The 15667-nt window shown below is 42.3% G+C and overlaps 1 protein-coding gene across 1 annotated transcript in view; it reads right to left on the reverse strand.

Moving 5' to 3' along the window:
* Positions 1-461: 461 nt before the first annotated feature.
* The window catches only part of SLC22A16 (solute carrier family 22 member 16), a 28518-nt gene continuing 13312 nt past the window's right edge, over positions 462-15667 (reverse strand). The window contains exons 4-8 of the mRNA XM_039224220.1: positions 13096-13627; positions 9611-9738; positions 7034-7138; positions 5505-5604; positions 462-620 (exon numbers count right to left, since the gene is read on the reverse strand). Coding sequence (XP_039080151.1) covers positions 520-620; positions 5505-5604; positions 7034-7138; positions 9611-9738; positions 13096-13627 — 966 coding nt within the window. The 3' untranslated portion in view covers positions 462-519. The remainder of the gene's footprint in view (positions 621-5504; positions 5605-7033; positions 7139-9610; positions 9739-13095; positions 13628-15667) is intronic.

The following is a 15667-nucleotide window of genomic DNA, read 5'->3' on the forward strand; positions in this document are numbered from 1 at the left end:
AAGAAATTATCAGAAATAGAATCTTCAAGGGGCTTTGTCAAAAGCTCCCATGCCCACTCTTCCCGGTCCACAGTCCCCAGGGGAAAAGGGGACCCCGGTCCTGAAGAGAGTGTGGGGGATTCCCTCGGGCGGGCATGGCAGGGGGCAGGAGGCAGGTTGAGAATCAATGACATATATGAACAAATATGAAGAAATATTTTGTGGCAATAAGAAGGCAGTGTAAAAACTGAAAATTCTCATCTTGGTTTTATTTCTTTTACGTTTACAAAATAATCACTTTAAGGCTTTCTTACAAAAAAATTTTAAAAGACACATACAAATGACATTCGGGAGATGAGAATAATATTCCTCTAATACAAAGTCATTAAAGTAAATAATATTTCAGGTGCTGGACAGCACATATGGCACGTTTATTCACTAAGACCAGAAACCCTTGAGTCAATCACTTCCATTTTTTCCAACGCAGTAGTATTGGTTGTGGGAAACGATTTGCCTGAATTGTCTTTTTCTGTGTCCTGTTTAGCAGCTTCCTCCCAAGTCGTTGCCAGAGGCCTCCCCATGGTTTCTGGAAGCATTAGTGACAGCACTCCACTTATGAAGGCCAAAATCGCAACAAGCAACTAGAAGGGATTAAAAAAACAATAATGAGTGACATATCAAGAAAGCAATGTACCCTTCAGAATAATAATTTCTGAGCCTTTTTCAGAGGCAACAGAATTAAATTTGATGTAACAGTTGTCATTTTGATTCCCGGGTGAAATCTTTGGTTGTTTATGTAGAAATAGGCTTTGGTTACTTATGCATTCCAGCACAACGGTCACTCATCAATTCACTGACCTACTCAATAAATCCCAGTTAGTGCGCAGAGTGCTACCCTTGCAGGCACTGTTCTGGGAGATGCATAGAAAAAAGTCCTTGTCTCATTTTCCCAGACCCCAGAGTCTTATAGAGAAACCCAGCAGTTGAGCCTTGGCTTGGGACTTAATGGTCAGAGACTGCCTTGGTCAACCCTGTCCTTGCCCCCAAAATTGGTACACTATTAGTGTTCAATAAATGACACAGAATGAATGAATGAATGAATGAATGCACAAATGAATGTTTCAATGAACCAAACCTTACAGAATTTAGGGAGAAACCAAACAAAGGGAAATGAAAACTAATTGCTACGTTGGGGGGCAAGGATGCATCTGATTTCCTTTAAAAAAAAATTCAGTATTCCTTTACTTTCCAAATTTTGACACACAAAGGGCAACCTTTTAGATTAGCACCGAGGTGTGTGCCTTTAAAAACGCAAATCACATTATACCAATTTTACCTCAGTTTTTAAAATGCAAATCTGTGTATCTATTCTCTGTTGATCCTTATGAGATGCTTGCTGGGTGGATTCTAGAACTAAACCTCCACACAGTCTGTAAAAATGTGTCCCATCCTTACATAATTTAAACGTGTCCAGCCAAAAGTACTGCCAGGGAAGAGCCCATAAATTAGATTAAGACATGGTTTTCCTGATAAACCCACATACTTGGTGCTTTTACAGCCTCTGAGAATGAAAAACACAAAGCACACAGAGCAGCCATGATGTGGTGTGGGGCCCCGTCAACAACACGAGTGACCCCGGAAGACAGGGTGTGGTGTTGTTTTTGTGGGACGCTTATAACCTGTTTCTTAGAAAGACATGAGCAAGCCTGGAAGCAGTAGCAGAATTTAAAGTGACGCTGAAAGGCGTCTTTGGGTGCCTCCAGACGTAGCAGGTACACCCACTGAATAAGTCCAAACAAGAAATAGAATCAGTGGAAGATCCAAGACAGGACTGGGTTTTTCGTTTTTGGCCTCACAGCAAGAAGAGTCACACAGTACACAAACCCATAACCCTCCACCCCCTCCTCTCTATCAGCAGAAGACCTGGTCTCCAGCCCCCCTGGCCAGCTCCCTCCAACCCCTCAAGCCTCGTCTCAAGCCCCTACCCCTCATCCCCCACCTCTCGCTCCCCCTTCATCCTCTCCAGACCCCAGTGCCTCTCGCCTCTGACTCAGAGGGTGGCAGGTGGGGGCTCCTCTATCAATAGACTTCCCTCCTTCTCAAATGTTTTTGAACTTTTCCTTTCCACTGGTTATCTTTCTTCAGTAAAGACAACAGTTCTCGAGCCTCTTATAATCTCTGTACCCACTCTGCCTGAGAACTTGTTCTTGCTACCTGTGTGAACTTGGGCAAGCTACTTAAACGTCCAGCTCCTCAGTTTCCTTATCTTTAAAATGGAAAGACCAATAGTACCTCCCTCAAAGGATGGTTGAAAGCGTTAAATTAAAGGACACATTTAAGGCACTTAGAACAGTGCCTGCCCATGGTAAGCCATCAATAAATGTGATTCTATCATTCAAAGAAGCCAGAGAGGCCCTCAGTCCGGGCCCACACCACTCAGGCTGCTAGCTCAACCTCTGCCCCGGGCCACTACTTCCCGCTGTCCGCTCTCCCTCTCCTTCCATCCACAGGAGGCGCTCCGCCCAAGCCCCAGACTCCTGGGTTCAAGCCCTGCGTCGGGCTCTGTGCTGACAGCTAGCTCAGAGCCGGGAGCCTGTCTTTGGATTCTGTATCTCTGTCTCTCTCTAACCCTCCCCTGTTCATGCTGTCTCTCTCTCATTCTCTCTCTCTCTCTCTCTCTCTCTCTCAGAAATAAATAAAACATAGAGAAAAATTTTAAACAAAATCAACACTCATTAAATCTTTGCCAAACTACATGATGAATACAAAACTGATAGTTGTCCACTTGTTTTTTAGATTACCAGAAAACAATGGTTGAGAAGAGAAGCATCAGAATGAGTGATTTTTCATGTGCTTCTTTTCAAAAGAGAAATCCAAACATATCTTCTAGATTAGCATTTCCATTCCTCCAAATGAAAATATTGGCTCCTTAGGCAAGTTGACTCCCATAAATAAGCTTAATGAGAAATTTAATCATTTATTGTTTTTACTCATTAAAAACAACAAGCAACATCTGTTGCATCCAAAGGGAGCATATTCACGGAATATTTCTGCAAATATATACAAGATCCTGCTGACAGAGGTTGTCTTGGGAAAGGGGACAAAGGCAGTTCAGGGTCAGGGTGGAGGAGGAGCTTATTTTTTTGCATTCCCTTTTGTACTGTTTAACCTCTGTGAAAGATGTGGCATTTGGGTTTGTATCCAAGCTCTCTCACCTAGAGGGTGTGTGGCCTTGGGCTAACAATTACTTTCAATTGTCAGTTTCCTCATCTGTAAAATGGGGATAGCAACGAATAGTATCTGCATTCTACGAAACCAATTTTTGTAGTTTTGCATAGCAAGTGCTATTTAAGTATCTGTCGAAATAAAATTTAAAATCCCTTTTGACTACATAGCCCCAATTGACTCTTATGACAGTCTTTTTTTTTAAATTGTTAATAGGTTTTAGTATTTTTATAGTAGCTTGCTTTTACAGATTTAGCTATCTTCTGTGTGTTTCAGCTTACTGGTTTCAACAAACGCCTTTCCCATTTTTAGCTTCTATTTATTTAATGAGGAACACAAAGTGCTAGCCTAAAGGGGATGCTTCTAGAAAAGCCCAGGCCCTAAAAAGGATGGTGGACTCGCCAAAAACACCTCCCTGCACAGGCTAGACAGCACGTACCATTTCTCAATCTCAGAGTCAGTCTACGAAAGATGCTGGCATCCCAACACCCCAATTAAGAAACTTGACTGAGTGCCTGTTGCTGGGACGTGAGATTCCCAATGGTTCCCAAGGAACAGGCGCACCTGTGTGTGCAAGGTGTTTTTTTTTTTTTTTTAGGTAGCACCACACACTTTGTCCTATTGTGAGATTTTGTTACTGTATTTTGAAAAACCTATAACTAGCAAAATGCCCATAATTTCTCTGATAATAGTGTTGAAGACAACGATAAGTTAAAAAGCCAGTCTCTTTGATTTAAAATATCAATTAAATTATAACATGAGTGGCACACGGAGTGAGGGAAATGCTCTGCTGGACACAGTTGTGGGGATACAAAGTGCCCTGTCTTGCAAGAGTCCAACAGTTTAATGAGGGGGACAAAGACATGCATGCAGCTCATAAAGCCAGACTGTGGCTGTGGGCTGTGAAAGGGGCACATGTGAAATGCTTCGCAGACCGAGGAAGGGAGAGGTGGGGTCATGAGATCCGGGTCTTTCTTAGAGAAGTGGGGTTTGCTCTGCATCTTAAAGGGTACATGGAAGTTTAGCAAGGGGAGATGGGAGGAGGCTTCTCTGCAGAGGAGATGAGGCAGAAAAGGAGAGAAGGATGCAGAGGAGGGGAAGTGGGTGAGGAAACAAAACGGGACGGGGGTGATCTGCAGGGGGTGCATCTGGAAGGGTCCATCTGCCAATATTTGGCAGAGCTTGGAGTTTATTCAGAAGGTGGTGGGGCAGCGGGGTCCGAGCTGTGGTCTGGCAAACTCTTCTGATGGGGTGGGGGTGAGTTCAGGGAGAGGATCTGGGAGGCAATTGAACTAGGAGCGGGCAAGCCAGGGTGGTTTCAACAAAGAAGGGGAGGATTTGGGGTCATGGATTGGGAGGAGAGGGGGACAGAAGAACAGGGCAAATAAAACGCTGATGCTCAAGCATCAGGCTGGAGGCCACGGACTCCTAACCCAAAGTAGGAGGCAGAGGAGAAGGGCTTTAAGGCACTGACCCGTTCTGTCTGAGAAAAGCTGACTGTTTGTGCGACACCCCGGGAGGAAATCCATGAGACCAGTGGAAGAGGGGGTTTGCAGCTTGGAAGGGAAGGCAGAACTGAGAAGAGGTTAACCGCGCAGGGACTGGGGAGGCTGGCCAGGACGGCTCCCGGACCCTGAGTCTAGTTAAGGGGAAATCAGAAAAAGAATGAGGAGCCTGGAAGACAGACAGGGGACAGCCTGGACAGAGCTATGGCAAAGAAATTCAGGGGAGGGCACCTGAAGGAAGGGGGAGTGGGCCACAGACCCAGGGCTCTCCCCCTAGTCTCAGAGCACCTTGGGCCACCCTCACCCCCCCATCCCTTCCTGCCTCCATAACCCCCCACCCTGCCTGCCCCCCATCTTCTTCCTCCTCACCACAAACTGCCCATCGAGTTTCAGGTAAACTGAAAACCAGATCCCTAAACCTCTCCACCAGGCACCACAGAATCCTCCGAGCGGCAGGCAGCCCCTGGAATTGACCCTGACCCGCAGGCACATGGCGGGAACCCAGAGGGAGGACGGACACCAGAGCTCTCCCCACGCAGCTGCATGAGATGGGAGGGGAGAGGGTCCTTCCACAGCAGGCACGATGGCAGTTAACAGCTCACCAGTGGCAGAAGGGATCCGCCACCAAGATACCGGCGGCCACCACTCTACTTACCGACTGGTGAGCTGTTAATCACGTTTCTAGAAACGTCCAGCACTGAATTACAAATTGGCTTCCAATGAGCAAAAGATAGAAGGCAGTGAGCTGCTCTGCCTCTCTGCTGTCCCAGTGAGGGGCTATAAAGCGATGAACACCTGTGGTAGGAAGTTCCAGACGCTGGACAGGTAAACGCAGAACGGGGCCATGATGCTTCCCACGCGGCTCACCATGCTGCCGCTTCCCACGGCCAGCGACCTGCAAACGGGAGGAGCATTGAGACGGCAGGCAGAACAGAAGCCCAGTGGGCCCAGAGGCAGCCCCTGTCCACGCGCCCGGCACGGAATAGACCTAAGAACACTTAAGCTCGGGCTGATATACTTGAAAGTAATTTTACACCAATGTTGCAAGAATCACTTGCAATGTATAACCACGTTCTGGGCAACAGTGGTGTATACAAGCATACAGATAATTCCAGACCAATAAATAAATAAATAACCATTCTTCCTTTGCTACTCAGATGAGGCCCTTCTGTGTATTCATTCGGTCTAACATTGAGAAAAACCACAGTCTTCTAGAGCAGCACTTTGGGGTAGGGAATGGGAATTTGGAGAGAACGAAAGATTTGTATCTGTGGAACATTCTATTTCGATTTCTTAAAGTCAAGCAGTATCTTTTTTTTTTTTTTAAGTTTATTTATTTTGAGAGAGACAGAGACAGAGTGAGCAGGGGAGGGGCCGAGAGACGGGGGCGGGGAGAGAGAATCCCCAGCAGGCACCCCGCTGTCACTGCTTGGGGCTTGATCTCATGAAATAGGGAGATCATGACCTGAGTCAAAACCAAGAGGAGGCTTAACTGACTGAGCCACCCAGGCGCCCCAGCCAATATCTTACTGTGTTTTTCATCAAAAGTTACTTAAGGAAGTCGTATAGGATATGTAAAAAGGGGAAAATGTACTTTTGATATAAGTATTTCTGATAAAGCCAAGGAGAGAGGCTCTAGGAGAAACCAAATCTGTCAACACCTTGATCTTGGACTTCTAGCCTCTATAAAATAGAGAAAATAGATTTCTGCTATTTGAACCAAACTTGGGTGTTTTGTTATGGCAGCCATAAATATTAAGACAAGTGACATCAGAACAGCAAGAGACAACGTCTTGAGAAAATTAGCCTTGAATCCTATGGAGAGTCAGTGTAAGTCAACTGCATTTGAGATTTAAAATGGTTTTAGAATTCTAGAGTGTGATTTCACAATTTCTTTTTTTTCTTAGTTTTTTTTTTTAGTTTTTTAATGTTTATTTTTGAGAGAGACGAGTGTGAGCAGGGGAGGGGCAGAGAGAGAGGGAGACAGAATCTAAAGTAGGCTCCAGGCTCTGAGCGGTCAGCACAGAGCCTGACACAGATATCAGACCCATGAACTGTGAGATCATGACCTGAGGCGAAGTCAGACACTTAACTAACTGAGACACCCAGGTTCCCCTAGATTTTCTTTAATCTCCTTGTTAATGAAGTGCAGACAAAGCCTCAGATTCAAAATTAGCTTCATCCTGGAACTTTCCTATTATCTCAGCACTCCAGTAACTGCTACCGGAAGAAAGCATTTATACTCAAAGGCCAAATATATCGAAATGACATGTCAGTAAAAGATAACAAGGAAACAAAAGAAAAATAAGCAACTCTTACCTTACCATGGTTGGATACAGCTCTGCTGTATAAAGATAAATGAGGCCAAATGCTGCCCCAATGGCAAATTTTCCAGCCATGGTCACCACCACAGTCCAAATAAAGTAATTCTGAAAAAACACGCATTAGCAAAGTAGACCATCATAAGTAATATTTTTGAAGTGAAATGATAAAATCTTTAAAATTTTATTTAAAATGTTCTAACTCTCCCGCATTTTTTCAGGAGAATGAAAAGTTTTTATTTCTCTGAATTTATTTTGTAATCTCTACTCCTGGTCTGGAAAAACTTTCCGTATTTATGAAACGTAAGAGAAACACTTACGTGTGCCTCCCCCCAGCCTTGGAGACTTTTAAATTGTCAAATTAGAAAAGCCGTTTGCAAAGACTCCTTTGGAATGAGACATGCCCAGACGGTCCTGGCCCCGCAAGTAACTGACCCACTCCTTCTGGAATTGATCCAGCAGAGTGACTCAAAGAGCCATAAAAACAAATTGTGCCCTTTGTGACAGGAATCCTCTAGTTTATAAATTAGCTTCAGAAAATAATTTGAAAGTGATAACTGAGCTATTAAAACATTCTTTTTTTTCTCTTTCTTTTGGCTGATAACATTCCTCAACAGCGAAAGCTCTCAGTGCCTGGAGCTGTTTCTGCTGTTCCTGGTGTGCTCCACTTCCAGCTGTGGCTCACAGAGACCTCCCACATTCCATCTTTTCTCTCCTCCCCCATCTGCCAGCTGGATGTTGAGACTCAGGTGACCCTGGAGTCCGTATATTGAGAATGGCAGCACCTCTGTCTACCTGAACCCCTGAATGCCTCCAGGAAGCCAAACACTCCCACCAACAACCAGGTGCACCCACATCAAACTTTCTATGACCAAGAAATGAATATCTATTATGTGAAGTCCCTGAGATTTGATGATGCCTCTAATAAAGCAACTAATGTCATACTGTCACCCTATAAACTATGTGTTTATTGAATGAATTTATTTTACAGTACCTGCTGTAGACAGTATTTGTTGAATGAATTAATGTAACTTGAAAAAATTGAAGTCTGTTGACACTACCATTTGGGGAGAGATTTTATTAGAAGGGGAGAAATTTGTAGGTAAGTGTTAGTGCCCTGTTTCTAGAAATCCCCATTATCTACTTTCCTGTCTTTCCCATTATCACTGGGGCTTAACCACTATAGAATTCAAAGGTCCTGGGGCTCCCCTAAATCTTCACCAGCTCAAATGCAACTGCCATCAACGCAACTAGTATAGCTGCAAATTACTTTAAAAGACAAACTAGGGGCACCTGGGTGGCTCAGTCGGTTAAGCGTCAACTCTTGATTTCAGTCATGATCTCACGATTCATTAAATTAAATAAATAAATAAATAAATACACTTCAAAAATATTTTTTTAAAAACAAACCAGAAACACTATGGATGAAGTCCCCTCAAATCATCAGAGACCTCATGGTCCTGAGTGGTTTTACTGCATTCATATTAGTGTGTATCAATCACTCGGAAACTTCAGGTGCATAAAAAATCTGATTTGACAATCTTGATAATTAAATGAAGTTGTTACTATAAAAGGAAGTCACTGGGTAACATAACGTAAATTTCAAACAATATGCAAAACTTAAAATGCCTTGCTCTAAATGTTGAGGTACTGTTGCTGTATAATTATATAATCACTAGAGACAATGATAGAAAGTACTTTAAAGTATTGTTACAGTGACCATATTTTCCAAATCAAGAATGAAAACAGGTTCTGATAACATTTTGGGGGGGAAGCGGAGGGGTCCTTCTCGATGCAAGAGTTATTCTAGGGGGAAGGAGTTTGCCCAAATATAGGAATGGGAAAGTTTGTGTAGTTTGAGTTTCTCAGTGAGAAACTGCATCTTTAGGAACAAGCTCCTTGAAGGTTTCAGGCATACTAGAAATTGGAAACTACTAATGTACTGCAATGAAAAACAAGATATTCAAATTAAAACAGTCCTGAATATAAAACTCATTCTATTCTTCAGATGTCTCTATGGCTTCCTCCCTCCTTCAGTTTTCTAATCAACTGTCACCTTCTCTGAGAAGCACACCATCCCCAATCACCCTGGATAAAATAAAATAGTACACATGTCACTCACACACACACACACACACACACACACACACACTATCGCTAATAATGTATTGTTTTTCTTCAGCCTTCTACAAATTTGATTAACTGTGGTTCTCTAGCACCTAAAAGAACTCCTAGCATATAGTAGATGCAGGATATATATTTGTTAAATGAATGAATGTTTAAGATAATGATAATCACTGGAAGGTGTGATCTACTTTCCTCATTCAGGATCATTGTGTTTACAAATATAACACTGGCAATCTCTGGGAAGTGAGATTATGAGCTTTTTTTTAAAACATATTTTTCCTTAATTTTTTTACAATGAGTATGTACTACTTATATAACAGAGAAAGAATGGGTTTTTTAAGAAAACATTTCAAAATATTATGTATATTCACTGTCCATATGTCTGAATGGATCTTCATACTTACTGTCATAATATAACTAACCATGCCCTAAATAAAACGAAAAATAACTCACCTTGGGGATCACCATAATCACACCACAGAGCAGTGCACCTGAGATAAGGGAGAACACCAGAACTTTTCTTCTCCCTATACTGTCCATCCCCAAGCATATGAAGATGTAGGCAGGAATTTCCACTGCACCTGTCATTGAGCAAAAGGGCTCTCTATAAGTCATGGTAACCAACTGGACAGGGGACCTCTCCTATACTGGCCCTTTCCCCACCTCCAGGGGCCCCTAAGAACTACCCAATGACTGCCTGAGAGGCGGCAAGCCCAACCCCTTTTAAACCTCCTGGAGTGAGAAGGATGTTTCCTGTGAAGGGCACTGAGGCTCACACAATCCACCTGGCATTTATCACCTGCCCCAGGGATCTTGCCCCCCACCGGGCTGTCAGCTCCCCAGTACACAGTATGGTGTCCAGAGGACAGGCCTGTTGGAAGAATAAATAAGTAAATTCATAGATGACATTGATCATTTCTGCTCTTTGGCTTCTCATGCTTGGCAGAACTAGGAAAAATTCTATATTTGTAACTTCAAGCTTAAGAACAAGTAGAAATTCAGTGTTGGCTAGGTACACAAACTAATGAAAATATGTGATGGATTTTAAACATAAAAGTAAACATTTAAAAATCTAACACAGGGGGCTCTAGGGTGGTAGTTGGTTAAGCCTCTTACTCTTGATTTCAGCTCACATCATGATCTCAGGGTTCATGGGATAGACCCCCGTGTTGGGCTCTGTGCTGGCAGCTCGGAACCTGGAGCCTGCTTCTGATTCTGTCTCCGACTCTCTGCCCCTCCCCTGCTTGCACTCCTGTCTCTCTCTCTCTCTCTCTCAAATAAAAAATAAAACATTAAAGTTTTTTTAATCTAACACAAGGGACCTGGGTGGCTGAGTCGGTTATGCATCCAGCTCTTGATTTCAGCTCAGGTCATGATCACATGGTTCATGGTATCGAACCCTATGTGGGGCTGTGCGCTGAATCCTGCTTGGGATTCTCTCTCTGCCTCTTACCTGCTCGTGCTCTCTCTCAAAACAAATAAATAAACTTAAAAAAAAAATCCCCTCTAGAACAGAAACTGCTTCGGGCCTCTTCTTAGTGCCCCACAGCAAAAATAAAGAGATGGATTTAGTTGATAACTGACTTAAAAGCTCTTCTCTTACAAAACCAAAGTTTGAATCTGAGATCCAGAGCAAAATAGCTGTGTATCAACCAGCCACAGTGAAACAGGGGGCAAGCAAGGAGATCTCTCGACCAAACTGAGCAAACTCCACAATCTCCTTTAGGAAACTGCCATCCTGTAACAGCCCAGATCTTCCAGGTCATCCAGTCTTCAAGTTCTTTCCTCCCACTGCAGCTCCCCTAAGCTCGGGACACGACCAGCCACCACCTCTTAGGAGCAACCCGACTTATCCTTGCAACTCCAGAATGGTGCAAGCACCTGGAGAGGCAGGTCTGTACGTCTCCCACAGCTTCTAAGCTCATCACAAGGGTAGAGAACATATTTTCGGAGTAAACAGTCTTAGCAGTACATTAGAGACTAAACTCAGTTGCTGCTGCTCAAAACCAGTGGCTCAGGCAAAGGCAAAAAAAATAAGCTGCCTTTGAGAGCTGGTCTCTCCGTTTCAGTGAAACGGAGAACAGACACCTCTGGAGGAAATGCCTCCTTTCCACAGACCTTGGACCCTGTTGTAAAGTCCATGCTCTCAGGCCAGATCAGTGTGTACATCTGTTACTCTACTCTTTTTTTTTTCTTAAGACGTTATCAAGCACTTTTCAAGGTCAAATAAGAGACAATGATCCACAAAAGAGCCGCATGGGGGTAGCCCTGGATTAGTGTCCCCAGTTGACAGTGGAGAGTAACTACTTTGAGCCGAATGAGTAAGTGACAGCTCAGGGACCGGAAGCAAATACTTCAGGAGCCTAGACTCCTCTCCTGCAGCCTCCCTCCCCCAGTGCCTCCCTCCTAGCAAAGCTGGGCAGCAACTGTGAAAAACAGTACCCCACACTGGTTTTTCTTGAGCTGTCGCTTCAGGATACTGATACTACATCTAATTTTGACAGTGCCTGGGATATAAATGGCGCAAGCCGTGAGGCCCAAGTGTCCCAGGTTCAGGACAATCTGCCATTACTTTCCTCGCTGTATAATATATTATCTCTCTAATCACTCAGGCCCAATTCTGCTCCTATCCCCACATGACCCCAAGGTACTGAACCATTTATCACCTGCAAGGGACACAAACTTGAGCTCAAATGCCCACCAGCCCCGGCCCATCTCCGGAGATAAAAACGCGTTCAAAAATTTCACAGCGTAGGAATTTCAACTAGAACACCTGTCAGCAAGAGGACTTCTGGGAAGGGTGATGACACAAAAAATCCAAGATGGTAGAGAATATGAAACCATGTATATTTATCTTGGAGACATTTTTACATTTATGAGATGTCCCAGTTTCTTGAGAATTTATATCTTCATTAAAATTATGAAACTATATCATAAAGATCTAAAACTCCAGCTTGCCAAAGCGTCCCCATGTCACACCGCGCCCCACTTGGTTCTTCTGCCATTCGCTTCTCTGTCCTAGGAATATGGAGTCATTTCTCAAACCGGCATTCAGAGTGGGTATGAAATCAAGCTGGACTCCGCAAACCTGTTGGCTTGCCCAAAAAGAGACTATAAGGGGGTTTTTCCCCCTTCAAATGACTTCTCTCATAATTCCTGCTGAGCTCTGATAAACAACATGACATGTCATCAGAACACTTTAATAAGAAGGGATGATATCTATGTGGGAAAATGTAAAAGCAAGGTTTTCTGAGGATAATATCAAGTGCAGGCAGCCCATGTGAAAATAACCAGGAGCTAAGACTAGATGGACAAATAGAGGTTTCTCATATTTCTTTCATGTTTGGTATGGATTTGATCGACCCTAGGAGTCATGCCTCAAGATGTCACAGCAAAATCTGGAGCCATTTTAACCCGCTATACTAAAATGAAAGAAGCATGACACTGAAATTATACTTGTGTTTAAGTGATTTTACTTCCCGAAATTCCTAAACTAAGGATTTTGAAGGTAGAAAGACACCAGAAGATCTCCAAGAGATATGAAATTTTAAAAGGAAAAAGACTTACAAAGAAGAATAAGCAGGGAATGGTCTCTTTATTTGCACAAATGTCTGGAAATGCACAGAAAGAGATCTAAGAGAGTACAAGCCAGATGTAATAGATGTTACCTCTCAAAGAGTGTTTTGAGGTGGGGATGGGTTACAGGAAGGAAGCAAATAAGGAAGAGAGGCAGAAAAAGAAGAAGGGACTAAATTCTTCTGTTTGCATTATTTTAAAAGAAAATATATATTTGTGTCCCAGCGTATAAACACTAAAAGAGACCATAATAATAAGGTTGTCAGTATTGTTCTTGGTAGATAACAGACAATAAAAACACACTAAAACCATGGTAGAAATGTCACTTCATTGCTACACTTAAATATAATTTAACTACTTACCCATGAGGAAGAGGTTTAAGTATTCATTGCCTCCTAAGTTAACAGAATTCAAGGAGAAGAAGTAGAATCCCAAACACCCAGTGAACCAAATCAGCCAAATAGTAAGTGTCCTTGTTCCAACATTCCAGTCATAAAACAGATCTACCAGGTTGTGCTTCTTAACTTCAAAGGGTTCATTACCAACAGGACCATTTAGATCCAGTGACAACAGTTCTGACAGTTTACAGGAGCGTGCCCTATTCCACTTGGCAATTGTATCAACTACTTTTTGTGCTTCTTCACATCTTCCCTCTGAGAGAAGCCAAAAAGGTGTCTCTGGGAGTATCCAACAGCACAGGACAAAGGGGACAGTCACAGTGGAGAGGACTATCTGATAGATCCACCAGGTCCTGACAAAGTAGCCTGTCAAAGCCACCACCATTGTTCCAATTGCAAAAAAGGAATGCATCTGGATGCATGCCCACGTCCGAGACTTCATGCCAATAAATTCCGTCACATAGACAAACACCACCACGAGATAGCCACTTCCAGACTGAAAAACAAAGCGGGGAGGGTGGTCCAGATTTAAGGTCATATTTATAACTACTAAGGGGTCTGATCTCTCTGCAAATCACACATAGGCAAGAAAGAAAATGACAAAAATTGTCTTCTGAGAGCCATACCACATCTATCAAATGGTGTTTCATCCAACCCATCCGTCTTTTCCCCCCACCCTTGCCGCCCCAAATAGCCAAATGTGAGAGGTTATGTATGATATAAACGAGAGGATATATATGATACATGTTAGACCTTTGTTTCATGTAAGTATTCCTCTACAGCGTGAACTTCTCAGTTAATGTAACTGTGAATATACATACCAATTTATCTATACACAAAGGGCCCTTATTCTTAAATCCGAAATTGTTAAATTGGGACAAAAAATTATGGCAACCGATGGGAAGGAAAAGATTTGATTGAAACTTTATTTTAACAGGCAACAAAAGAAAAGGTTAAACAAATTGGACTTCATGAAAGTTAGAAACATCTGTGCATCAAAGGACACTACCAGCAGAGCGAAAAGGCAATTTATGGAGTGACACATTTGCAAATTATATATCTGATAAGAAATTAATATCCAGAATATATAGAAGACTCCTAAAACTCAACAACAAAACAAATAATCCAATTCAAAATGAGCAAAGGATTTGTATTTTTCCAAAAAGATATACAGATGGCCAATAAGCTCATGAAAAGATGCTCAACATCACTAACTGTTAGGGAAACGCAAATCAAAATCACAATGAGATACCACTCCATAGCCATTAGGATGGCTAATATATTTTTAAAAAAACAGAAAATAACAAGTGTTGACAAAGATATGGAGAAATTGGAACCCCTGAGCACTGTTGGTGGGAATGTAAAAGGATACAGCTGCTGTGGGAAACAGCATGGGGGTTCCCCCCCCAAAATTAAAAATAGATTACCATATGACCCAGCAGCCCTACTTTGGATACATGCTCAAAATAATTGGAAGTGAGGTCTCAAAGAAATATTTGTACACCCATGTTCGTAACAGCATTATTCACAAAGGCTAAAATGTAAAAGCAAGCCAAGCAACCATCGACAGATAAACAGATAAGCAAAATGTGGTATATACATAGAGTAGAATATTCAGCCTCTAAAAGGATGGAAATTGTGACACAGGCTGCAACATGCAGAACTTTAAGGACATTATATTAAGTGAAATAAGCCAATCACAAAAAGATAAAATACTGTATGATTCCACTTATGTAAGGTACCCAGTATAGTCAAAATCACAGACATAGGATGTAGAATGGCAGTCACCAGGGGCTGGGTGGAAGAGGCAATGAGTTACTGTTTAATGGGTATAAGAGTTTCAGTTTTGCAAAATGAAAAGAGTTCTGGAGATGGGTAGTGGTTGTGATTGTGCCACAACAAGAATATACTTAATATCGCCCTAACGGTATACCTAAAAATGATTAAAATGGTAAATTTTATGTGTATTTCACTACAATTTTTAAAATTGGGGGAAATTATTTTGAAATTAAACCTATCTTTATCAAAAATTCACTATAATAATAATAATAATATGTGATCACTCTTGGAATAAACAAAGAATGAATCAAATGATAGATTTTTTTGTGGGGGATGAAGAAAGGATTAGGATTTTTCCTACAGGATTATTTCACATTTGAATTTTATAACACAAATCATAAAGTTAATTTTTGCAATATTATCTGAAAGCCAAAGGCCTCTCTTAATCCTTTGATATTCAAATCACACTCTTTTGAAGGTTCATCATGTCATTATCCATGTGGATGTCAATTTCTTCATAAATTAACTTATCTCGGCCACATCCCAATTGGTCAAGGGATACGGATAGGATTCAGTTTTCCCCCATTGTTTTCAAAGACATTTTGTAATCAAACATCCTTTGTAAGACCTGCAATTTCACCTTGCATCAGAGAGTCACAAAGAGGCTAACCTACAGGCAATTTCCTGTGACAGAGAGGATGACACTAGTAGTAAACAGGGCTGTGCTTAGTGGAGCCCTCCCCATTATTGTTCAGTT

The sequence above is a fragment of the Hyaena hyaena genome, unplaced genomic scaffold (assembly GCF_003009895.1).
Source record: "Hyaena hyaena isolate Hyena2069 unplaced genomic scaffold, ASM300989v1 scaffold_1563, whole genome shotgun sequence".
NCBI classification, from domain to species: Eukaryota; Metazoa; Chordata; class Mammalia; order Carnivora; family Hyaenidae; genus Hyaena; species Hyaena hyaena.